Here is a 26962-nt window from a genome sequence, read left to right on the forward strand (position 1 = left end):
CCATTGTATATATGTGCCGCATCTTCTTTATCCATTCATCTGTTGATGGACACTTAGGTTGCTTCCATGTCCTGGCTATTGTAAATAGAACTGCAATGAACCTTGTGGTACATGACTCTTTTTGAATTATGGTTTTCTCAGGGTATATGCCCAGTAGTGGGATTGCTGGGTCACACAGTTGTTCTATTCGTAGTTTTTTAAGGAACCTGCATACTGTTCTCCACAGTGGCTGTATCAATTTACATTCCCACTAACAGTGCAAGAGTGTTCCCTTTTCTCCACACCCTCTCCAGCATTTATTGTTTCTAGATTTTTTGATGATGGCCATTCTGACCAGTGTGAGATGATATCTCATTGTAGTTTTTTTTCTTTTTAACATCTTTATTGGAGTATAATTGCTTTACAATGGTGTGTTAGTTTCTGCTTTATAACAAAATGAATCAGTTATACATATACATGTGTTCCCATATCTCTCCCCCCTTAGGTCTCCCTCCCTCCCACCCTCCCTGTCGCACCCCTCTAGGTGGTCACAAACCACCGAGCTGATATCCCTGTGCTATGCGGCTGCTTCCCACTAGCTATCTATTTTACGCTTGGTAGTGTATATATGTCCATGCCTCTCTCTCGCTTTGTCACAGCTCACCCTTCCCCCTCCCCATATCCTCAAGTCCATTCTCTAGTAGGTCTGTGTCTTTATTCCCGTCTTGCCCCTAGTTTCTTCATGACCTTTTTATTTTTTTTCCTTAGATTCCATATATATGTGTTAGCGTACGGTATTTGTTTTTCTCTTTCTGACTGACTTCACTCTGTGTGACAGACTCTAGGTCCATCCACCTCACTACAAATATCTCTATTTCGTTTCTTTTTATGGCTGAGTAATATTCCATTGTATATATGTGCCACATCTTCTTTATTCATTCATCCGATGATGGACACTTAGGTTGCTTCCATGTCCTGGCTATTGTAAATAGAACTGCAATGAACATTTTGGTACATGACTCTTTGAATTACGGTTTTCTCAGGGTATATGCCCAGTAGTGGGATTGCTGGGTCATATGGTAGTTCTATTTGTAGTTTTTTAAGGAATCTCCATATTGTTCTCCATAGTGGCTGTATCAATTTACATTCCCACCAACAAGTGCAAGAGTGTTCCCTTTTCTCCACACCCTCTCCAGCATTTACTGTTTCTAGATGTTTTGGTTATGGCCATTCTGACTGGTGTGAGATGATATCTCATTGTAGTTTTGATTTGCATTTCTCTAATGATTAATAATGTTGAGCATTCTTTCATGTGTTTGTTGGCAATCTGTATATCTTCTTTGGAGAAATGTCTATTTAGGTCTTCTGTCCATTTTTGGATTGGGTTGTTTGTTTTTTTGTTATTGAGCTGCATGAGCTGCCTTTAAATCTTGGAGATTAATCCTTTGTTGTTTCATTTGCAAATATTTTCTTCCGTTCTGAGGGTTGTCTTTTGGTCTTGTTTATGGTTTCCTTTGCTGTGCAAAAGCTTTGAAGTTTCATTAGGTCCCATTTGTTTATTTTTGTTTTTATTTCCATTTCTCTAGGAGGTGGGTCAAAAAGGATCTTGCTGTGATTTATGTCATAGAGTGTTCTGCCTATGTTTTCCTCTAAGAGTTTGATAGTGTCTGGCCTTACATTTAGGTGTTTAATCCATTTTGAGTTTATTTTTGTGTATGGTGTTAGGGAGTGTTCTAATTTCATATTTTTACATGTACCTGTCCAATTTTCCCAGCACCACTTATTGAAGAGACTGTCTTTTCTGCACTGTATATTCTTGCCTCCTTTATCAAAGATAAGGTGGCCATATGTGTGTGGGTTTATCTCTGGGCTTTCTATCCTGTTCCATTGATCTATATTTCTGTGTTTGTGCCAGTACCATACTGTCTTGATTACTGTAGCTTTGTAGTATAGTCTGAAGTCAGGGAGCCTGATTCCGCCAGCTCTTTTTTTTGTTCTCAAGATTGCTTTGGCTCTTCGGGGTCTTTTGTGTTTCCATACAAATTGTGAAATTTTTTGTTCCAGTTCTGTGAATAATGCCATTGGTAGTTTGATAGGGATTGCATTGAATCTGTAGATTGCTTTGGGTAGTACAGTCATTTTCACAATGTTGCTTCTTCCAATCCAAGAACATGGTATATCTCTCCATCTGTTTGCATCATCTTTAATTTCTTTCATCAGTGTCTTATAATTTTCTGCATACAGGTCTTTTGTCTCCTTAGGTAGGTTTATTCCTAGATATTTTATTCTTTTTGTTGCAGTGGTAAATGGGAGTGTTTTCTTAATTTCACTTGCAGATTTTTCATCATTAGTGTATAGGAATGCAAGAGATTTCTGTGCATTAATTTTGTATCCTGCTACTTTACCAAATTCATTGATTAGCTCTAGTAGTTTTCTGGTATCATCTTTAGGATTCTCTATGTAGAGCATCATGTCATCTGCAAACAGTGACAGCTTTACTTCTTCTTTTCTGATTTGGATTCCTTTTATTTCTTTTTCTTCTCTGATTGCTGTGGTTAAAACTTCCAAAGCTATGTTGAATAATAGTGGTGAGAATGGGCAACCTTGTCTTGTTCCTTATCTTAGTGGAAATGGTTTCAGTTTTTCACCATTGAGTACGATGTTGGCTGTGGGTTTGTCATATATGGCCTTTATTATGTTGAGGAAAGTTCCCTCTATGCCTACTTTCTGCAGGGTTTTTATCATAAATGGGTGTTGAATTTTGTTAAAAGTTTTCTCTGCATCTGTTGAGACAGTCATATGGTTTTTCTCCTTCAGTTTGTTAATATGGTGTATCACGTTGATTGATTTGCATGTATTGAAGAATCCTTGCATTCCTGGGTTAAACCCCACTTGATCATGGTGTATGATCCTTTTCATGTGCTGTTGGATTCTGTTTGCTAGTATTTTGTTGAGGATTTTTGCACGTATATTCATCAGTGATATTGACCTGTAGTTTTCTTTCTTTGTGACATCTTTGTCTGGTTTTGGTATCAGGGTGATGGTGGCCTCGTAGAATGAGTTTGGGAGTGTTCCTCCCTCTGCTATATTTTGAAAGAGTTTGAGAAGGATAGGTGTTAGCTCTTCTCTAAATGTTTGATAGAATTCACCTGTGAAGCCATCTGGTCCTGGGCTATTGTTTGTTGGAAGATTTTTAACCACATTTTCAATTTCAGTGCTTGTGATTGGTCTGTTCATATTTTCTATTTCTTCCTGGTTCAGTCTCGGCAGGTTGTGCATTTCTAAGAATTTGTCCATTTCTTCCAGGTTGTCCATTTTATTGGCATAGAGTTGCTTGTAGTAATCTCTCATGATCCTTTGTATTTCTGCAGTGTCAGTTGTTACTTCTCCTTTTTCATTTCTAATTCTATTGATTTGAGTCTTCTCCCTTTTTTTCTTGATGAGTCTGGCTAATGGTTTATCAATTTTGTTTATCTTAAAGAACCAGCTTTTAGTTTTATTGATCTTTACTATCGTTTCCTTCCTTTATTTCTGATCTGATCTTTATGATTTCTTTCCTTCTGCTAACTTTGAGGTTTTTTTGTTCTTATTTCTCTAATTGCTTTAGGTGCAAGGTTAGATTGTTTATTTGAGATGTTTTCTGTCTATTAAGGTAGGAATATATTGCTATAAACTTCCCTCTTAGAACTGCTTTTGCTGCATCCCATAGGTTTTGGGTCCTCATGTCTCCATTGTCATTTGTTTCTAGGTATTTTTTGATTTCCTCTTTGATTTCTTCAGTGATCACTTGGTTATTAAGTAGTGTATTGTTTAGCCTCTGTATGTTTGTATTTTTTATAGATCTTTTCCTGTAATTGGTATCTAGTCTTATAGCGTTGTGGTTGGAAAAGATACTTGTTACGATTTCAATTTTCTTAAATTTACCCAGGCTTGATTTGTGACCCAAGATATGATCTATCCTGGGGACTGTTCCATGAGCACTTGAGAAAAATGTGTGTTCTGTTGTTTTTGAATGGAATGTTCTATAAATATCAATTAAGTCCATCTTGTTTAATGTATCATTTAAGGCTTGTGTTTCCTTATTTATTTTCACTTTGGATGATCTGTCCATTGGTGAAAGTGGGGTGTTAAAGTCCCCTACTATGATTGTGTTATTGTTGATTTCCCCTTTTATGGCTGTTAGTATTTACCTTATGTATTGAGGTGCTCCTATATTGAGTGCATAAATATTTACAGTTGTTACATCTTCTTCTTGGATCGATCCCTTGATCATTATGTAGTGTCCTTCTTTGTCTCTTGTAATAGTCTTTATTTTAAAGTCTAGTTTGTCTGATATGAGAATTGCTACTCCAGCTTTCTTTTGATTTCCATTTGCATGGAATATCTTTTTCCATCCCCTCACTTTCAGTCTGTATGTGTCCTGAGGTCTGAAGTGGGTTTCTTATAGACAGCATATATATGGGTCTTGTTCTTGTATCCATTCAGCCAGTCTGTGTCTTTTGGTGGAGCATTTAATCCATTTACATTTAAGGTAATTATCGATATGTATGTTCCTTTTCCCATTTTCTTAATTGTTTTGGGTTTGTTATCTATTCAGCATGTATTTATTATGCACCTGCTATGTGCCTGGCACTATGCTATGTTCTTAGGTGCATTGAATACCTCCATCAACGTAGATGCAAATCCAGTTATTTCAGTGACCTACTAATATCTTTTTTAAGCAAAAAACAAGAAAAAGTCATGTTTTATGAGGATCAAAAAAGGGACTTTTTCCATAAGGTACAAGAAAGAGGAGAATTAATCCCCCAAGATAGATGAGGTCACATACTTGATAATCTTTAGATTATATAATCCTTTAAAATGTGGCATCCAGATTTTGAGCTAGTTCTCTATTCTCTTTCCAGTGCTCCTGTTAGAGGTACATTGAACCTTCTCATTCTCTGTCTCCTGTCTCTTTGTCTCTGTGTATTGCATTCTGTATCAGCACTTCTCCAACTGCAGTGTGCTCACAAATCACCTGGGGATCTTTTTAGAATGTAGGTGCCGATTCAGTGGGCATGGTGTAGGGCCTGCCATTCTGTATTTCTAACCAACTCCCTGGTGGTGCTGTTGATGCTGCAAGTCTACAGATCACAGCTTGTGAAGCATGGTTCTATGTGATTTCCTCAGATCTATCCACTAGTTCATCAGCTTTCTCTTTAGCTGTGTCTAGTCTGTTTAATGCACCCAGTGAGTTTTAAACTTTAAATTCAGCAATCATGTTTTTCATTTTTAAAAGTTCCATTTGGTTCCTTTCAAATGTGCTTTGTCTTTTCTCCAGAGTATCTTGTTCTTTTATTAGAATTTCTACTCATTTACCTTGATCATGAATGAAAATTTATTTTATGGTCCATTTTAGGTTGTTCTCTTATCTGCAGTTTTTTGGGGGCTAATTCTCCCACTTTTGTATCTGCTGATGCTCCTTCGTGGTAGTTTGGGTGGTTTCTTTTTTCTTGTTATGTGTAGCTGTTGGTTTTTACTTTTTATTGTGAACTCATTTCTAGTTGGGAGTGTGTGTGTGTGTGTGTGTGTGTGTGTGTGTGTGTGTGTGTTGGAGTGAGAGAGGGAAGGAGGGAGGGAGAGAAGGAGTCTTGTGTGCCCTGTGTTGTGAACGTGGTCCTACAGATTTTTCTCCACTTACATCTGCCAGTGCCCTAAGGGATCCTGGACCAATATTGCTGATAATTTCTTGGCTTATAGTTCCCTCACCATGTAGGATACTGTAAACGCAGACACCCTACGTGGGGCTACAGTTTTAATAGCTGCCCTGTTTCTCTTCTAAAGGGCTCTGGACAAGGGTGAGCATCCATCACTTTCTCTTAGGTTGAGGATTTCCACTTCCCCCACATTTCTTTGGCTTGAGGCCGTGGCTCTTTTCCCTGCCGAAATGTGGCCCCTAGGAGCCCCTCTTTTCAGAGTTTCCCATTGTACCCAACTGACTACCTGTCTAGAGGCTCTGACATTCTTAGCTTTTCATCTGTCCTGTGAGTATCTCGCTTATTACCAGCTGGGGCATTTCATGTTGACTTCTCCCTCTTATTGAAGATTACCTGGCCCTTTATCTTATCTCGACTACATGGGCTAGCCTTGAGTGTGATGGAGTTTTAAAGAGGGATCTTATTTATAGTACGGAATTTCTCAGTCATAGTTATTTCACAGAGGGTGGCTCCTGCCCCTATATTAATCATACTCCTCACTCAGAAATGGAATTCTATTTCAGTCTCCCAAAGATAAATTAGTATATAGTGGAAAGGGAATTAAACTTCTGCTAAGAATGAAATGGTACGATTAACACAAACATCCACGTGAGTGTCTGTGTCTTGTGCAGGAAAGAATACTCAACACAGACTCTGCTGTGCCTCACTAGCCTTCTGACTGCAGGATCTGTCATAAACATCTGTCATGTGGGCAATAACAGCAGCAGGTAGTCTTTTTTTTTTTTTCATCGATCTTTATTGGAGTATAATTGCTTCACAATACTGTGTTAGTTTCTGTTGCACAACAAAGCAAATCCCTTCCCTCTTGGGCCTCCTTCCCATTCTGCCTATCCCACCCTTCTAGGTCATCGCAAAGCACGGAGTCAGTCTCCCTTTGCTATGCTGCTGCTTCCCATCAGCCAACTGTTTTACATTCCGTAGTGTAAATATGTCTATGCTGCTCTCGCTTTGCCCCAGCTTCTCCCTCCCACCCCAAGTCCTCAAGTCCATTCTCTACGTCTGCCTCTTTATTCCTGCCCTAATAGCAAGTAGTCTTTATGGAGTGTTTACTGTATGCTAAGAGCTGTACCAGGAAGCAGTTTATATAGATTTGTTTCATTTAAACCTCCCAGCAGCCCTTTGAGGAAATTATCTATATGTTGAAACTGAGGCTCAGAGAGGTTAAGGCACTTTCCCAAGGTCACAGTGCTGGTAAGTGGTGGAGCTGTGGTTTGAACCCACTTAGTCAAAGTATGTGCCACCAGCCATGATGCTTCCATATTAATATCATCTGCAAATCTCTTTCCATACATTTCCTCAGTCTTTACCTGAGTTTCCTTATTTTGGGATGGGAAACTTCTCTTTTTTATCCTCATGAAGTATAATTTCCATTAAAAGGTGTTTTTTTTTCTTTTTTTTTTTTGCTTTAAAAAAAGATATTGGGTAATTGAAATCCGATTGGATTTGAGCCCATGTTGATGGAAAGTACGCATGGGAGGTGGGCTGAAGCATTCAATGTAATTTTTCTTTCCATCAACTAATTTTTAACATGTTAAGCAAGTAGATTCTGACACTAACAGGGAAGATTTAAATTCTCTTGAGAGCTTCGAGGTGTTAAATAATTTTCGGGAAGCGTACATTTTATGCTTTTCAGTCTCCTACCGCATCTCAACGCACCTGAGTTCTGAGAATGTTCTTTTTTGCATTTCCCGGGAGCTGCCAGACCTCCTCATTCTGGCTTCGTCTCCTGCCGCTCCACATCCCTTCACCTTTGTCTCCTTCCTGATGCTGCCTGCTGCTTCCGATGTTGTTGTTGTCATTGGGGAACTTTGGAAACAACCAGATTCTTTGGAGTCCATAAGCGGAAAATAGACTGCTGCTCCTATCTGGCACACAGCTTTTGTGCAGAAAGCAAGGAGTTAAAAAAGAAGCCTGGGCTGGGAAGCGCTGTGACAACTGTCCTAGGGGGCGCTCTCCAGAGCTCTGGCCGTGACTCATGCTGCTCTGTCACTCAGATCAGCACTGGCCCCTGCCACGCAGGTGGCCAGGCGGGGTTGCCGCCAGACCACGCACGCACAGAGTGGCGAGCATGAAGCCTGCACTGCGGGGGATGTGATGCCCGGCTCTCCAGCTTACCCGGCCCACCTACCACAGACGCCTCAGCCCGCAGCCATGGTAACGCTTCTGGCTGGCTATAACCCTGGGAGCCCACCACAGTGGGCGGCTTCCTGGTGACCGATGAACGAGTGTCCAACTCCCTGACCGAGAGAGCTTAGTAGGTCCACAGGAAGTGGAGAAGATGTAAGACGTCCTTAGCCAGGAGTCATGCCTTAATGAGGTAGGACGCAGCCATCCATCCACACCATCAGTGCACAGGGGTGCCGTACATCAGCGGGAAGAACTTTATCTGGCTGGCATTTCGTTATGCTGATTAAACTGCGGCGGATTCAGGGGCATGATCGAGCTGGGGAGGAGGGATAATGAACTAAAAAAAAAAAGAAAAAAAAGTGGTACATAAGTGCTCCGAGTATACTCATCCGGATATGAATGGGCTGGACTGCAGAGCTATCCTAACATGAGTTACATGCCTCCCAAACTCTCTCTCCTGTTCTTTTCTCTCACTCCAGTTAATCCACGAAATGTAGAAATTCCATCTTATCCCAGTGATTAGCACTAAATATTAATAATTTGGACCTGTCTGCAAGAGGAAATAAAAAGGTTTAGGTCATCTGGTACACCAGCACCAGCCATCTGATGCTCTGTAGCATCATTCTGGAAATATCAGGAACGAGTGGCTTGCTCAAACGAGTTCCCCAAGTGCTTTTTGTTCTACCAAGTGACCTGTTTGAGTTTACCCTTCAGTTTACCCCAGCAGGGAAGGCAGCCCGTCTGCGGGTTGGTGGCCATGTTGGCAGGGAAGGGGTTAATCTCTTGTTGCTGTAAGAGCCGAGCAGAGGCTGGGTCTGCCTGTGTGTGAGCTAGATTGAAAGCAGACGCTGCAGTGCCATCGGGAACGCTGAAGGAGTGAGACGATTTTCTTCTCCGCAACAGTGTTGAATCCGTCTGAATTTTTCTCCCCCCCCACCCCTTCTTGTTTTTCTTTAACCAGCTCCTCCCCCCTTCGTTCCCACCCTCAAGTCTGATGATGACACCTCCAATTTTGATGAACCAGAGAAGAATTCGTGGGTTTCATCCTCTCCGTGCCAGCTGAACCCCTCAGGTTTCTCAGGAGAAGAACTGCCGTTTGTGGGGTTTTCGTATAGCAAGGCACTGGGAATTCTTGGTAGATCTGAGTAAGTGAAATTTTGACTTTTCTAAGGGACCTGCATTGATGCAAGGCATAGAGCCCAAAGGTGGCGGCGGTGGCAGTGGCAGCCTGGGGGGAGTGCAGTGGAGGAAAGCTGTTAACCAGCTTGCGTTAGGAAGGCAGTTGACCTGGTTGGGCTTTGGGAGGGGTAGACTGTTCATATTCTCATTTTGCTGTGTTCAAGGTACCTCTTCCTGTCCATAGCATCATAATTGTCAATCGAGTACTTTGTGTTAGTTTTTCAGTCTTTGGTCTTCTTTAGAGGGGAAGAGATAGTGGGAGATACCTAGCAGTGCAGAGCCTCGGTGAAGGGAGGAGCGTGCAGGGTTAAGATGAGCTGTCTATCTATTTTTCCATCTGTGTAGCCCTCTATCTCTCAGGTGGGTGGATGGAGGTTGCTCTCTTGGCAGTATTGAAAGAATCCTAAAATCCGTTTCTCACGAGCTAAAGGCTTCCCGATGGGGTTACCTGAGCTGCAAGTGGCTGTACCAGAGCTCTAACGGAGAGATGGTACTTGGCTCAGCTCAAAGTCTGCTGCAAGACTGGGGAATCCGGCAGCTGAACCTCTGAGCCGGCAAAGCACTGGCAGCCAGAGAGAGCCCCGTTACTGTGAGCCACCAGGAGGGAGTATGATGTAGCCGAGTCATTGATTCACAGAAACTGGGCTTCACAAGGGAAAAAACAAACCGGGAGACTAGAAAATGGAAGTATAAATATTACTGTAAACCTCTTGACATGATCAGTCTTTCTCCATTCTTGAAAAAGCTAAAGAAAAACGCATTAGTATGGCACTTGGTACTTGGGGATGGGGTTGGGCAGGGGGAGGTCCCTGGCTTCCAGCCTCCTGGAATTTCTCTAAAATGCAGTAGCCTCTGTGGATGTCAGAGCTCAGTGTCTTGCTTCGTTCTCCTGATCCGATGACATTCTGCGTTCAGAGGTTCAAGTTCCCTGGGAAGGTCTTGGACTGGCTGTGTTATTCCCCCGATGCCACAGCTCCCTCACTTGGAGCCTCTCGGGGTAATGTTGGGTGATCGGTCGCTGCCCACTTAGAAAACAAGCAGAATTTGATCTTCCCTTGGCAGCATTTAGTCCTGATTTGTTGTGCTCGTAGCTCAGATATTGAATTGAGGGGATGTCATGTAGATTCTTGGATAGTGTCTCCCCATGGGTGTTATTTTGACAGTAATGTTCCTGGAAAGATTTCAGACAACTGGGGGGAACTGGGCACTTGATGGGAGGTAGCGTTGTGGGCTGCGATAGAATTTGAGAGAGCTGTTTGTGTTGCAAGAGACCGAGGGGACCCTTCTTTCCTCTCTCCCTGGTGGCTGGGATTAAAATTGGGGGTTGGATTTTGGTGGTGTTGGCTGTACCTTTTGGGCTAATTTGCTCTGCATCCCCAAAGCAATCTAGATAATGGGAGGAGAGGCAGAAAGCTCACTAGCTGTTGAATGTGCCATCAGATGGATTTGAAATGGCCCAGCAGGGCTGGGAGGTTTTGTACCAGCATCGAAGAGCAGGGCAGAATTGGAGGCCCAATGTTAAAGGAGGTATGGTTAGTGGGCAGCTTAACCTTGACACACACAGCACGGTGAAGGTCACCTGTCGGACTGGACGGAGGTGCGTGGAGAGTTCTAGTTCTGGTTAGCAGTGGGCGAGCTGGCTCAGAATGAAAGCTTGCTTGGGGTGCTAATCAATGATCTGAAAAACCAGGAAGGACGTGAGGGAATAAGATTTCAGGGGCAAAGGCAGAATGATGTGAGGGCTCTCAGGCATTGCAATTAATCGGAAGCAGTGTGTGATTAATTGCTTATTTTTCAGGAAGACTGTAATTGCATCTTTCTGCTTCTCACAGAAAGCTCAGGGAGCTCTCCGATAGGGGCCTCTCAGTATTAAGGCCCAGGCACTCGATAAATATTTGTTGTTTTAATTTACTCATGATCCTTTCCCCCTAGATTGTGTTTATATTGCTCACTGTATTTGAAGATATGCTGTTTTACCTTTGGTAGTTCAAAATATATCTCTAGAGCATAAAATGAGCTTCTGTTCATGCCCCGACAGAATGCTTAAGATTCTCATAAAAAAGAAAAAAAAGTCCATGCAAACAAAACCGTGTATTTTTTATGAGGAAGATGGAATTGAAGTATTCCTGTCTTTGGGTGGGAGAGCTTTAATTGCCCTTTCCGTGGCAATTTGGGGTTGGAATCAGAATGATCTCCCTTCATCTTATATCTTACAATGTGATCTTGCTGTTGGATTTGTTTATTCTGCCAGGGACAGCCCTATGGGTGAAACCTCCAACATCATTTTGGAAATTCACCCCACCTGTTGGATGTAGGTGACCCTGGACGTATTGGATCATCATTGTTTAGAAATTCAATAGAAAAGATGCAGTGATGAAATTACTTAGAAGCCCCTGCAGTTTTGTAAACATATAGTTAACAAAATGCATTTGGAGGTTGGGGGGGAATTTTCTGGGACGCCACCATTGCCACCAGGGACCTGGTATTTCTGAGTTTCTACTTCTCCCCTCCCTGTTTCAGCATCACAGGTTTTTATTTACACACATTGATTACCTGTACTGTTACTCACTCTTTACACCACCAAGGAAATTGCAGATGCTGCTCTACTGCGTTGGAAAAAACTGACCCCAGATCTGTTACCAGTGAAAAGAATTAAATGTTCAGAGGTGGAGCTGAATGAAAGAGGAGTTTTCACAGAGACTGGCAGTGAGAATGATTTTAATTGTTGCATTTGCTCATCACTTTTTAGGATTCTTTTTTGGGACCCCAGACTATTTTTAAGCCAGCCATTGAGTGCGTCATTTTAGGTTTCACAGGAATCTTGATCTCAGCATTCTGTGTCTGAGGTGTAGTGGGAATTCCTTGCAGCTTGAGTTGGAGGGCACGGGAGAGATCCTACAGAACTAGTTTTGGTCGTCTTTGGGGTGGGATGAGGGCAAAGTTAGTGCAAATCTGGTGCCTCTTTCTTTTTAACCAACAATGACCCAAACTAAATCCCTAAGCTCTGAATGCCTGGGTGTTGCTCTGAGCCTCTGTTGGCTTGAATTTTACACTGGTGGGATAGTAACAGAAATCAGTGTGTTAAAAGTTTAAAAATATAATGGATCCTAGCCCTCCTCCCTCCTCTTTCAGCGTGGGGTACATTTTTTTTTAGGTCCCTCTCCTTCTTCCTAGAAGCAGTGCATCTCTGCAAACCTTCAGTATAAACTCTAGAAGGAAAAAGCCATTTGGTTTTATATTTTGTGTTAGTTTTTACGCATGCTGGTTTTATGCTTTTGGAGACGCTGGCAATCTTAGAGGACCAATGGGATTTCGATGAGACTGGAATCTGTGGGATGACAGTGTCTGAATAGGCTATATTTAGCCCCCCTGTTGGGGGCTTTCTTTTTTGACTCAGGGCTTTTTCCTTTCCTTTTGGGTGGATCTGAAAATTTATTCTTGGAACCAGCCATCCAAACACTGTGACTGTGGAAGAGTGAAAAATGGCTTCCACCAATGCCTTTCCAGATTTTCAGAGAACCAGTTTCGGGTGCCTCTTCCTTGCTCTACTGAGGCCTCTTTGCATATGTCAGTTTCCTCAACTGCAAGGTGAAGTAATAATGATACTTGCCTCTTAGGGCTGTTTTGAGGATTATGTGAAATATGTAAAGCACTTGTTCTAGTCCCTGGCACATGGACAAGTCACACGGAATGTCCACTGTTATTATTTTTGTTATTACCACTACACTAGTCTCTATATGCATGCATGCACTAGTCTCTATATATGTGAAGAAGATATGGAAAGAACTCAGCAATAATTAAATGGCCCAAAGTCATGCCAGACCAGAAACCCAGCTCCCCAGGCCCTGAGAACTTTCCGCTAGTGATGCTTGAACATCCTGATCCACCACAAGTTCATGTGCAGCCTCCAGATCCCTGTAGCTTAAAGGTGGTTGTTGGGTGGAGTGGACTGGGGGCCAGAATTTGAAGGCCCAGTCCCAGAATGGGTTCCTTCCCATCCAGTTAAACAAGCATATGTGTGAAATACTTCATGGGACACAAAGCAAACACCCTGACTGCAGAATATCGTGTAAACATTGGATGTCTAAGTGCTTTAGGAGAGGTGGGAGGGGAAGGCAAAAAATCTGACATGGGGGCACTTAATGGGTAATGCCAATTCCCAGTTCTTGCCAAAGTACAGTGATCACCTTTGTTGGAATATCTGTCTGTTTCCCCACGTCGGCTGTGATCTCAAAGGCAGGGCTGGGTCTTATTCACCCTGGTTTTCCTGGAGCACAGGACATTATAGACCCTCAGAAAACACAGGTGTTGGAACTGAGTTTATAAGTGGACTAATGGAAGGTAGAATATTTGCCTCAACTTCTTAGAAGACAGTGGAGAGGCACATAGAATTTCAGGTGGGCAGGGAGATAAGAGCAGCTTATCCTTGCAGGGTACTGACTCTGTACCAGGCTCTGAGCCAATCACTTTACACAGGTTAACTCAATTAAACTGCACAACAGCCCCCAAGGAAGGTACCGTCGTCATTCCCATTTTACAAGTGAGGAAACGGAGGCGCAGAGAGAGCCTAAGCAACTTGCCCAAGGTCACATGGCTCCCGGCGGCTCAGCCAGGACTTGAACCCAGGCAAGTTGGCTCCAGGGTCTCTTAGCCACTGTGCTAGGCTGCCAAATAAATGCCACAGTCAAGAGAAATGGGCACATTTATGTGGGGTCCCCAGGTTCACGTGCTTTTCAGAAGCAGAAGCCCATCATGGGCAGTGACTGAGCAGTGGGGTGGGGCAGGGTGGGATGAGAGCTGACGGCGGTGGAAAGGCTGGGCTTGTTTTCAGCCTCTGCAGGTTTATTGAGTAGGTGGACTGTGTAGCTCTTGGATGTTTCTGCCTTCTTCCTCTTTTCATTTAGAGGCTCTCACTTTGTGTGTGTGTGTACATGAACACACGCATACACACTCTCTCCCCAGAGTTTTCATTTGCTTGAGTGTAAGCTTGGCGAGGACAGGGGACTGTATTGACCTTGCCTTCCACTATCCCTTCAGGCCTATCATAGACAAGCCACTCAGTAAGCACTGGGTGGATCGATTCAAGTCATTTTTATGGCCGCAGCTCTCAATTTGTTGACGAGTCTGAGACCCGTGTCTGTTGATGTCTACGTTTTGTACTTCACTGCTTCCCACCGTCCATGCCGGGAGGACTTATTCCAGCGGAAGATGGCCTGAACTCTCCCATCAGTCCTTCTTACTTTTCACTGAAATACTTGGGGGTGGGGGGGGTGATCTTCCCTTAAAAACTCTGTTCCTTTCCACCTCCAGCCCAAGGCTGTCTGTCATTGTGCGCACTGCCTACAGATCCCTATGGCAAACAGCCTCACCTGTGTTTTGATTGTTTGAACAGTAGCAGAATCTGCTCTGGTTCCCAAAGGTATGCATCGTCTGTACCTCCCAAATCAGTTACAAAACCTTCCCCAGCTCCTGCCCGTGGACACTGCCCTAAAGTGCCCCGTGCTGTTTCCACTCCACGGTCATCCCGACCAGGTGCCTAAGACTCGCCTCTGTGTATTTTGTGGGGTTTTCTCCTCTTGCTCAATTTCTTCTCTAAGTCAAGCACATCTTGTTCTTCTTGCCTTATTCTGTTCTCTATTTAGACTGTGTGTGCTCGCCTCGCAGGCCTGGCAGGACCATTCTGCCGCCTTCTCATTTGTCTTAAAGGTACCTTTAGGAAATCCGATCCAAGCGCTACCAGCCCAGTCCTGAGGATTAGGCTCCAGAAGATCTGCCTTTTTTTGCTGGTCTACACATGCTGATTCGCATGGTTGCCTCGGATCCCTTAAGAAGACAGTAATTGACTAACTGGTGCTGTATGTTCCCAATCTCGGTGCCAGTTTGGCAAGTGTCCCTTCCCCTAAGTGAATTTCTCTCGGTTCTCTCTGTTTTACTTGTCTTGAGTCTCCTGACCTCCTCACCTTCCTTTCTCTGACGAACTTCCTGAAAGAATAGCCTACCCTCAATGCCTCTTTTCCAACCTCTCCAACTCTATGAAAATCACTGTCTCAGAAGCCACGGATTCCACCCAGCCACTGTGTTTAGTGGTTGCCACCCCACCACATGATACCATTAGTTGCCACGAGTGTCTTGAAACTTTCTCCTTTCTTCTCTTCCACGTTATGGAAACTTGGTTTTCCCTCCTTCCTCTCTGACTGCTGTTCTCCCTGTTCCGTGTCTGTTTCAGGCCGCCCTTGAGATGTTGCACCATCCCCTAAAGCTCCACCTTAGTTGTTTTTTTAGCCTGTTCGGGGTGATCTCATTGAGTCCATTGACTGTAACTCTCACTTCCCCATGGCCTTCCTCCCCCCCATGGCCTTCCTCCCATTGGGCCCTGCTCATCATCACCAGAATGTCCTACTAGCGTCTCTCCATCCCTGTTCCCAGCACAGACTCACTTGCTCACTCAGTAAGCCCCTTGGTGCCAGTTTAGTTTTCCTCATTTCATTTAAGAAACTACCACTTTCTCTACCTTTCTAGGCAAGAAAACGGAGTCATCTTAAACTATTTTTCATCTCCCCCACCGTCTCATCAGTTGCCGAGTTTTCGAAGTTGTGCCTCTTGCGTGTATGCCCGGGTTTCTGTCCCCACCGCCACCCCTCATTGAGTTCTGGACTACTGCAGTAGCCTCCTGACTGATTCATCTGCCTCCAGTTTTCCCCGGTCTAATCCATTCTCTACAGAGGGTGGAATTCTCCCAAAGCACATGTTGGATGATGTCATTTTCCTGCTCAGCCCTTCAGTAGCATCACGATGTGCACAGAATTAATGACCACTCCTGAGCTGGGTGTTCAAGCCTGGTGTGCCAAGACCCCAGCCTGCCTTCTCACTCACCCCTCTCCTTGTGCCCTGTGTCTGGCCCAGCTGCTCAGCGCTCATCGAGGTTGGGGATGGTGTCTTCCACACTTTGCATGCAGCGGAGCCTTGCCTCTGGCAGGCCTTCAGTGAACATTTGTCAGATTGAACTAGAAGTGGCCAGGGATTATTCCAATTCTTCTGCACAGTTTATACAGCTGCTCATGGACGCTGTCGTCTCTTGAGTACTTCCTGTGCGCCCAGCACTGTGCCGAATGCCCCTTCACGTGCGTTGTCTCATTAAGTCGTCACAATCTCACCATAACTGTATGAGGTAGCTGGTATTATCCTCATTTTACAGAGGAGGACTCTGAGGCTCAGCAAGGTTAGGTTACTTGCCTGAGGTTTTGCAGGTAGTAACAGATCTGAGACTTAGACCCATAGCCTGGACCACTACACTGCCCTGCCTCTAACAATCCTGACTCTGCTAGACTGTGCAGGATCGACGGACTAGCCTAATAATAAAGGCGAAAGAGATGACTTTACTGAGAACTCACTGTACCAGACACTATTCTAAGGGCTTGATGAACATTCTCATTTAATCCCAGTGGTAACCCGTTGTTTTACAGAAAGGAAACTGATCAAGAAGCTTGGGTTACTTCTTTTTTTTTTTTTAAGGAACATTTATTTATTTATTGGCTGCGTTGGGTCTTCGTTGCTGCACGCGGGCTTTCTCAAGTTGCGGCTAGTGGGGGCTACTCTTCGTTGCAGTGCGCAGGCGGTGGCTTCTCTTGTTGTGGAGCACGGGCTCTAGGAATGCAGGCTTCAGTAGTTGTGGCACATGGGCTCAGTAGTTGTGGCTTGCGGGTTCTAGATTGCAGGCCCAGTAGTTGTGGCGCCCGGGCTTAGTTGCTCCACGGCATGTGGGATCTTCCTGGACCAGGGCTCAAACTCGTGTCCCCTGAATTGGCAGGCAGATTCTTAACCGCTGCATCACCAGGGAAGCCCGCTTGGGTTACTTCTTAAGTTCACTTACCATGCGTGTGGCCGTCGATGGCCAACTTTTCCAGCTTTTAACTTTAGAGCTGATACAAGCATTCTTTGTTTTGGGGGACGGAATGTTGCAAGTCTAGGCTTTGGGACCAGGCAGATGTAGGTTCAAGTCAAGGCTCCCTGCCTCACGAGCTGTGCAAATAAGGCACTTGACCTCTCAGCATCACTTCCCTTACGTATAAAGTGGGGGTTATTCGTGCCAACCTGCTGGGTTTATCGTGGGGTCACGCAGAGCATGTAGTGTTAGTGCCGGGAGCAGAGTGGGTGTTCATTTCATATTTGTTGTTGTTATTTAGGGGTGAAGATGGGCCCAGGGGTGCTTTTGAGTCTCTTTTCTTCCCCGCTCCTCTTTATAAAGACATCTTGCTGGTTTCTGCCCATTGAGAGAATCAGGCTCCGTGGGGGTGCCTGACAGATTTCCTAATGTCTCTATCCAATTTTTTGCTCAGAATGGAGTCTGTGATGTGTTGGTTGGCTATACCTTCTGTAAAACACACTGCAGGCTCCTGATAGGACCTAGTTCCAGCGGGGTCTGGAACTCGGTGCTGGGGGAGGTGGACGTGTGCTGTGGCAAGCCTGGAGGTCACGCACTCCCACCCACCCTCCAGTGCTTGAGCGTCCCCTGGATGGGACAGCATGTGTGCCATCGTGACAGTGCCATCCAGAACCAATACTGAGCATTTCCCGTGTGAGGGCCAGAGCGCTTTCTCAAGTCAGCATTGATTCAGTTCACTTCTTATTTTGGATCTCTTTGTCCCACTGTGACCTTTAAACTGAGACTGCCTGGGGCACAGAAGTGCTTGGCACATTCATTCATTCGTTCATTGTAAAACATGTAGTTCTAAGCCTTGTGGCATGACTGAGCAAGATAGATAAGGTCCCTGCCCTTGGGAAGCTAACATTCTGTGCAGGGAGACAGAGGATAAGTAAGTTCATGGGCAAGACATTTTTCAGATGGTGGGAAGTGCTCTGAAGAAATCTGAACCTGGGTGGGCAATGGCTGGGAACCAGCACTTTAGTCCCTGAGGCCGGCACTAGCCCATGGATGTCCAGTGGGTGTCCAGAAAGCACGTTGGAGTAGCCAGAGCTTCCGGATGCACGGGGGAAGTGGTCCGAGAAGAGGTAGGCAGGGCCTTTGGTTTTGGATTTTGCTCTATTTGCAATAAGCAGGAAGCCTTTGCAGGATTTTGAGTAGGAACGTGGAGGGTCTGGTTCTCATGGTACAGAGAGGCCCTCTGATCACGGTGTGGTGGACAGCAGGATGGCAAGAGTCGGCTTCAGGGAGATGGGTTAAGTTACTGCAGCCATCCAGGCAAGAGGTGGTGGTATACCAGTGAAATTAACCTGCGAAGCTAGGCACTGGCTTAGAGGTGGGGACTGTATTAGAAATCACGTAACTATACTTTAATTAATAGCGTGAGTTTTAATACATGATTCTTGAGTCATTCCAAAGCATATGTTCTTATTCAGCTGGAGACCACTGCTCTGTGTGTGTGTGTATGTGGTGTGTGTGTGGGTTGGCAAGGAGGTGCCCCAAAGCTAGCTAGATTCAGAAGCTTTTTAGAAGAGCGGTATTTTTGGGGTAGTAGTCCCCCCTTACCTTCTGGGAACATGTCCCAAGACCCCCAATGGATGCTTGAAACAGCGTGTAGTGCTGAACCCTCTCTATATACTTTTTTCCCTATACATACCTACATACCTATGATTAAGTTTAATTTACAAATTAGACACAGTAAGAGGGTATCAGAATTGCCACATCACTACTCTTGGGCTTTGGGGCCATTATTAAGTATAATAATGAACACAGGCACTGCGATGTTTCGACAGTCAATCCGATAACTGTATCTTGGCTAGCCGGTAGCGTATACAGCATGGATAGGCTGGATAAAGGGATGAATAACGTCCCAGGTGGGACAGAGCAGGGCAGCGCAAGATATCATCATGCTGCTCAGATCAGTGCTCAATTGAAAGCTTATAAATTGTTTATTTCTAGAATTTTCCATGTAATATTTTTGGGCCACAGTTGACCATGAGTATATGAAACCATGAAAAGTGAAACTGTGGATCAGGGGGGACTACTGTATTTCCAAGTGTTCATGATGGACACCAGTGTGTATTTTTAAACGGGCTTATAAAGTTAGTTCATAAATTTCAGAATGCTCAATCTTAAAAGCCAATATATTTTTGGAACAGAATGCTGATGAGTGTTTTATTTTTTGCACCATATTACATCTTGCGCTTGCGTGTATTTTTAGTGCCGTTGGCCACAATTAAGGTAGAGCTCTCAACTGAGCTAATTTCGATTCCCTCATTTTAGCCTCCAAGTATCCATTCTTGGTTATCTCAAGAATATCTGTGATTTGTGATCGATGTGATCTGTGATGTGGAGGCATGTCTTGCAGGCTTGGGATTCTCTTCCTAAGGAAATAAATGGATGGCTTGATGCTTAAGCATGATCTTAGTTATTACCGTAGTGATAGAGAGAACTCAGCACATGTACCTTCTTTTAGGTTGGAAATACAGATTGTATTCTCTTTTGATATGACGTATTCTATTGATAGCTTTATTAAGGACATTGTTTTTGAGTTATGGGAGTTATTTATAGACATTGAAAAAAGTGCATCTTGTCATTTTTCCTTAAACGTTGAGGTTACATGTAAAAGCAATTTTTAGGTCACATCGAACACATTTTAAGAAAACGTTCTTTCTGCTGCAGCAGTAACGACCAAGCCCCACATTCCCTCTGTGTCATATACCATTACCTCTATTAATACTCTTTGGACCTCTATAATTATAAAGCACATGTGTATATCAGGGAGAGATGTTGATTTTGGAGTAAATTTTTCTAGAAAATAGAAGCTGGAAAAAAAAGGAAAACCCAAACTTGGCTTTGTGCTTGAAGAGACAGCACTGCTGTGTGTGGGTGGGTGGCTGCATGCACCCGCTGCTCAGAAGTGCCTTTTCTCTCCATGGGGACAACGGGCTGTGTATCAAAGATGCAGCCAGGAGGAGTAGGCAAGCAATGTGTGGGCAGGCTGCATATTCTTTTGTTAGCATCCTCATTGTACTGCATCTCATCGAGCCCAGAGCATGAACCAGCCTGGACCTGTAAAATCTGTACTGTCCTATTTAATTACCCCCCGAGCCACTAAGTGATGGAGGAGGAGTTGCTCTCATGCGCGAGTTGAGCCGTTTCTGGGGGGTGGCTGTGGACTGACCTGGCATATGGATGTTCTTGGGTACCCAGGCTGTCCCGGCCTTGGAGTCGCCCTCCCAGCATTGCACACAGCTAGTCACGGGTAGAAGCTACCTTCCCTTGCACGATCCATTTCCCCATCCTCTTTGACTTCGCTCCTCTGAGTCTCTGGGGCAGTTTTCTTGGGTTTCTTTTCTTGGGTTTGTCCGAGGCCATCCAGCCAAAAAGTAGCAGAGTTGGGATTCCCATGACTTGATGGGTTGCAGAGCCCAACTTTGAACCAAAACCCAGCTCTCCTGCCCATCACCTGTACCCTAGTCATCCTAATGTGGTTGATAGGAGAATGTAGAGGCCATAGGGTAAGCTGTTCCTTAGCCTCAGTGCCACAGGATAATAATGCCCTCCTTAGAGGATTGTTGGAGGATTCAGTGAGGTTACCCCTAAAGTACCAAGCACAGTGCCTGACATTGTGCTCAATAAATGGGCGCTATTCTTGATAATAAAGGTGGTGGCATTAATTCTCTCTCCTACATTGCTACTTCTTTGAGGACAGGAATTGTGGCTTCCTTAACTTCATAGCCTCCACAGCAGAGTTTTGCAACTTGACGCTGTTGACATGTTGGGCTGGATAATTCTTTTTGTGGGGGGTTGTCCTGTGGGTTGTAGAATTGTTGAGCAGCATCTCTAGCCTCTACCCACTAGATGTTAATAGCACTCCCACCCCCAGTCGTGAAAATCAGCAAAGTCTCCAGACATTGCTACCTGTCATATGGGAGGCAAAATTGCCCCAGTTGAGAACCACTGGTCCACACGTACCTCTTATGGGATCACAGGGCTTTTATATTCTCCCTGATGTATAAGGGATATATATATATATTTTTTTTCTTTTCTTTCTATCTATCTATCTATCTTACACTAACTCATAGAAGGTGGTCAAAAAATACAGGTGTACCTTGGAGTATCACAGTATTCACTGCAGTAGGGTAAATATCGCAATAAAGCAAGTCACACAATTTTTTTTGATTTCCCAGTGCATATACAAGTTATGTTTATGGTATACCATAGTCTATTAAGTGTGCAATAGCATTATGTCTAAACAATGTACATTCCTTAATTAAAAAATACTTGATTGCTAAAAAATGCAAACCATCACCTGAAACTTCAGTGAGTCGTAATCTTCTTGCTGGTGCAGGGTCTCGCCTCCATGCTGATGGCTGTTGCCTGATAAGGGTCATGTTTGCTGAGGGCTGGGATGGCTGTGGCAATTTCTTAAAATAAGACAACAATGAAGTCTGCTACACTGATTGACTCTTCCTTTCACAAACGATTTCTCTGTAGTGTGCAATGTTATTTGATAGCATTTTACCCATAATAGAACATCTTGCAAAACTGGAGTTAATCCTCTGAAACCCTGCTGCTGCTTTATCAGCTAAGTTTATGTAATATTCTAAATCCTGTGTTGTCATTTCAGCGGTCTTCACAGCATCTTCACCAGGAGTAGATTCCACCTCAAGAAATCACTTTCTTTGCTCATACATAAGAATCAACTCCTAATCTATTAAAGCTTTGTCATGAGATTCCAGCAATTCAGTTACCTCTTCAGGCTCCACTTCTAAATGTAGTCCTCTTGCTATTTCCATCACATCTGCAGTTCCTTCCTCCACTGAAGTCTTGAACCCCTCAATGTCATCCATGAGGGTTGGAATCAACTTCTTCTAAACTCCTGTTCATGTTGATATTTTGACATCTTCCCATGAATCACAAATGTCCTTAATGGCATCTAGAATGGTGAATCCTTTCCAGAAGATTTTCAATTCACTTTGCCCAGATCCATCAGAGGAATCACTATCTTGCTCTGGTTTAGGCTTGGGCTTAAGGGAATGCTGTGACTGGTGTAATCATCTATCCAGACCATTAAAACTTCCCTCATGTCAGCAATAAGGCTGTTTTGCTTTCTTATCATTCATGTGTTCACTGGAGGAGCACTTTTAATTTCCTTCAAGAACTTTGCATTCACAACTTGGCTAACTGGCCGAAGAAGCCCAGCTTTCAGCCTGTCTCGGCTTTTGACATTCCTTCCTCACTGAGCTTAATCATTTCTAGCTTTTGATTTAAAGTGAGTGACCTGTGACAGTTCCTTTCACTTGACCACTTAGAGGCTATTGTAGGGTTATTAATTGGCCTAATTTCAGTATCGTGACTCAGGGAATAGGGAGGCCCGAGGAGAGGGAGAGAGATGGGGAATGGCCGGAAGGGGAGGCAGTCAGAACACCCACAACATTTATTAAGTTCACTGTCTTATGTGGGTGCGGTTTGTGGTGCCTCAAAACAATTACAATACTAACATCAAAGATCACAGATCACCGTAACAAGTGCAGTAAGTCCCCTACCTACGAACCTTCAAGTCGCGAACTTTCAAAGATGCGAACGTATGTTCGAATGTCCAGTCACATAAATTAGTTCACCTGTCTGGTGTACATTGTCACATACGTGCATCCTCTACTAGTGGTTGTGCTTTTGTGTACTTTACAGTACTGTATAGAGTACAGTAGTACAGTACCTTTATTTCAAGCCCCCGATGTCCAGAAGCAAGCGTAAAAGCAGCAGTGATGTAGCTGGTACTACTGTACTTTTCAGGGCACTGTGCTGTAAGATTAAAAATCTTTTCTTTATTTTTTGTGTTTGTTTTTTATGTATTATTTGTGTGAAAAGTATAAACCTGTTACAGTACAGTACTATACAGCCGATTGTGTTAGTTGGGTAGCTAGGCTAACTTTGCTGGACTTACGAACAAATTGGACTTCTGAACGTGCTCTCGGAATGGAACTTGTTCGTATGTAGGGGACTTACTGTATAATAATAATGAAAAAGTTTGAAGTATTGTGAGAGTTACCAAAATGTGACACAGACAGGAAGTGAGCAAATGCTGTTGGAAAAATGGCGCCAATAGACTTGCTTGACATAGGGTTGCGCAAACTTCCATTTGTAAAAATCCCAATATCTGTTAAGTTTAATAAAGCAAAACACAGTAAAACAAGGTATGCCCGTATCTGTTGAAGTTTGAGAATTTTGAGAATAAAGGAGAATTCTGGCAATTCTTTCTTTTTAAATTTATTTATTTTTGGCTGTGTTGGGTCTTTGTTGCTGTACATGGGCTTTCTCCAGTTGTAGCGAGCGGGGGCTACTCTTCGTTGTGGTGCACAGGCTTCTCACTGTGGTGGCTTCTCTTGTTGCAGAGCACGGGCTCTAGGTGCGCGGGCTTCAGTAGTTGTGGCATGTGGGCTCAGTAGTTGTGGCGCGCAGGCTCTAGAGCGCAGGCTCAGTAGTTGTGGCTCACGGGTTTAGTTGCTCCGCGGCATGTAGGATCTTCCCGGACCAGGGCTCGAACCCATGTCCCCTGCATTGGCAGGCGGATTCTCAACCACTGTGCCATCAGGGAAGCCCTGGCAACTCTTTCTTAAGTTAGCAGGTAGACTCTGTCCCATTTCAGGGTCAACAGAAATAGTTTCTTTACAGCAATTCCATGCCCATCTCCGATAGCTTTAGAGTTACAGCCAATTACAGGATTTTTTGTACTTTCCTTCTCTTAAAGAAACAGTAGCATCAGCTCTTTAAATATTACCACACTTGATGAAATGGTACTTTTCAGGATGATTTTAGACCAGCAGAGTTGCTACTTGAAGAGGACAGTGCTGAATTTGGTAATAGTCCGGTGGCTCTGAGGCCAGCTTTGGATCAGACCTCTCAAGCTATGATTTACATCACAGTCAATTCTAGAATAGTACAGATGTCAGCAATAATTTGCTCTTGCTTTCAAAGTCAGAAGGACGGATAATGAAAATCCTAGAAAAAGTAAGTAAGTTGTGATAATATTTCGTAATATCTACTGGGGGGGGGAATCTGTTCATTCAAGAAGTACATATTGAGAGCTTACTTATCATTGACATTCATGATTGAATTGGCCTAAGTGTGTACATGAAAAATAAATAGAATACAAATACGTCACATTGAGTCATACCTGTCTCTAGTATATTTCTTTTATAGAAATTCATGGAAACGGTATATTTTAGTTGACTTATTAAAATGGAGGGGGTAGGAATAGTCTTTAATCAGTGTCTGAAATCTGTACGTTTTCTTGCAATTCATAGCTTACCATGATTAACTTCAAAATTGTGTTTCCACTGAAAGAGTGACCAAAAGGTACCAGTTAAATGGCCTGACCAAAGTGCCACCTGGAACCAAATGCTGGGGGCGGTCATACTGTGAGTTTTAAATGCCTGGACCTTAAATCACGCGTACTTTGTTCTCATTAGCACCATGGTTCTCAAGCCTGTTTGTACGTTAGAATCACCTGGGAGCTTAATAAAAATGGTGTTACCCAGGCCCCACTCCCACCCTTTCTGTCTCTGATTTAATTGGTCTGGTTGGGCCCTGGATATCAGTTTCTTTTTTTTAACTTTAGTTTTTTTAGAACAGTTTTAGGCTCACAGCAATACTAGCAAGAGGTATAGAGATTTACCATATGCCCCTTGCCCCCCACTCATGCACAGCCTCCCGCGTTATCAACATCCCCCTCAGAGGGGTGCCTTTGTTACAATCACTGAACCTCCCTATTTAGGGTTCACTCTTGGTGGTGTACCTTCTGTGAGTAAGGACAATGGTATGATAACGTGTAGCCACCATTATACTGTCACACGAGTGTTTTCACTGGCTGACATCGGTAATTTTTAAAAAGCTCTTCAAGTGATTCTAATGTGTAGCCGATCTGAAGACCAGAGTCATCCTAGAAAGCTGCAGTGACCTTTCCCCCTTCTGTCCTCATCCCCCAGCCTCATCCTCCAATCCCATTACTGTTTACGGGATTGTTGCTACAACCTGGGTTTAGTCACAGCAAACTTACCATAGCTTTTTAAAAATAAATTTATTTATTTATTTATTTATGGCTGCGTTGGGTCTTTGTTGCTGCGCGTGGGCTTTCTCTAGTTGCGGCGAGCGGGGCCTACTCTTTGTTGCGGTGTGCAGGCTTCTCATTGCAGTGGCTTCTCTTGTTGCTGAGCATGGGCTCTAGGCGCGCGGGCTTCAGTAGTTGTGGCTCGTGGGCTCTAGAGCGCAGGCTCAGTAGTTGTGGTGCACGGGCTTAGTTGCTCCGCGGCATGTGGGATCTTCCCAGACCAGGGATCGAACCTGTGACCCCTGCCTTGGCAGGTGGATTCTTAACCACTGTGCCACCAGAGAAGCCCCCAGCTTTTTTTTTTTAGATGTAATTTTTATTTATTCTTAAAAAAAAAAAAGATTTCTTTAGCACCTTTATTCTGAAGAGACTTAATTGCCATACTTAGAACTTCTAAACAGTGAACATTTGTCAAGCATCAAAATAGCAGAATGAGGGAGTTGGACTCCGGTGATGGGGAGGGGCTGGTGCATCGTCTCCTGCGCGCGTCAGCGGATGGGGGCTGCGCATCTCCCTGATTCTGGGCCCCGTTAACAGGTGACCTAGAAAGGCTCTTTTTGGGTGAATAAGCAGTGGGCTTTGTACCCACAGGAGCACACTTTACACCCCTCTGGAGCCTGCCCTCCACCTGTCATCAAGTTTTGAGAGCCCCCTCCTGTCCCATCATCGTGCACCCATGTAATCGTTCTTCTCCGAGGGTGCTGGTTTTGTGCTCAGGCCCAGAGAGCCATGGCCCCTCTTGTCATCCCTGACTTGTGTCAGTGTGGGTGACTTCTGATGACTGAAGGACCGGGACCCGGTCTGTGGATCATCCCTCCCTCCTTGGGTGGTCGGGTCTTCTCTAGCCCACCCACCAGAATAACATCAGGAATAAAGGAAATAGCGAAGGCAACTCAAGGCCGTGCCAAGCAACCCATTTCATCTCACGTTAAAAAAAAAAATGTGTTTGTATGTGTTTTGACTAGATTTAGGTAGAAAATAGGCCAGTGAGAGGAGCAGAACTTGGTTAAAATTTTTAGCCCAAAGTGAGATTTTAAAAAAAGATTTATTTCTGGATTTCAGTCCCCGGTGCCCATTTCTGTGAATGATCAACATCTGTTCTAATGTGAATAATAGCATGGAGCAAATTCAGCCCCCTGAGTTTCACTATTTCTTTCTTTCTCTCTCTTTTTTTAGTATTTATTTATTTACTTGGCTGCGTCAGGTCTTAGTTGTGGCACGTGGGCTTAGTCGCCCCGTGGCATGTGGAATCTTAGTTCCCCGACCAGGGATTGAATCTGTGTCCCCTGCATTGGAAGGCGGGTTCTTAACCACTGGCTCACCAGGGAAGTCCCAAGTTTCACTGTTTCAAGCAAGGGTTTTAGGCCTGCGAGGCATGTGCTGCTCACACCATTGCAAAGGTAATGATGATAGAAACCACAATGATAGTAGTGACGGTTGACATTTATTGAACCCTCGTGATGTGCCAGGCACTGTGATAAGGACTTCCCATGGGTTATCTCACTTAATCCTCATAAGCACTCTTGGAAGTAGGTTGAGAATTATCCCCATTTTACAGATGAGGAAATTGAGGCTCACAGAGCGAGTGGCAAGGTCAGATTTTGAACAGAGCTGCATGACTCTGGGTGTTGACTCACTTGGCTGCCCTACAGTATGTGTGTTGGGAGCTGTCACTGGGGTACAGCGAGCCAGCACCATCACGCCACCCCCTGTCACTGGGCTGGGAGCTGTGAGGAGAGAGACCTGAGCTGCTGCAGGGAACTGACCTCTTTTAGGCAGGGAAGTAGTCTGGGGCAGTGGAAAGCAGAACTTCCACCTGCTGGTAGGACGCAAGTGCTCTCTGACAACCAGCTCCTGCAGCCCCGTTACTAAGGCAACAAAAATCGG

At 44.2% G+C, this 26962-nt stretch overlaps 1 protein-coding gene across 1 annotated transcript in view; it reads left to right on the plus strand.

The window, feature by feature from the left end:
- Positions 1 to 26962, plus strand: part of CIT (citron rho-interacting serine/threonine kinase) — a 168159-nt gene that overhangs the window by 58943 nt on the left and 82254 nt on the right. Inside the window, exon 9 of the mRNA XM_060029296.1 lies at positions 8824 to 9007. Within this exon, the coding sequence (XP_059885279.1) occupies positions 8824 to 9007 (184 nt within the window). The remainder of the gene's footprint in view (positions 1 to 8823; positions 9008 to 26962) is intronic.

Source organism: Delphinus delphis, chromosome 13 (genome assembly GCF_949987515.2).
Source record: "Delphinus delphis chromosome 13, mDelDel1.2, whole genome shotgun sequence".
Classification (NCBI taxonomy): Eukaryota; Metazoa; Chordata; class Mammalia; order Artiodactyla; family Delphinidae; genus Delphinus; species Delphinus delphis.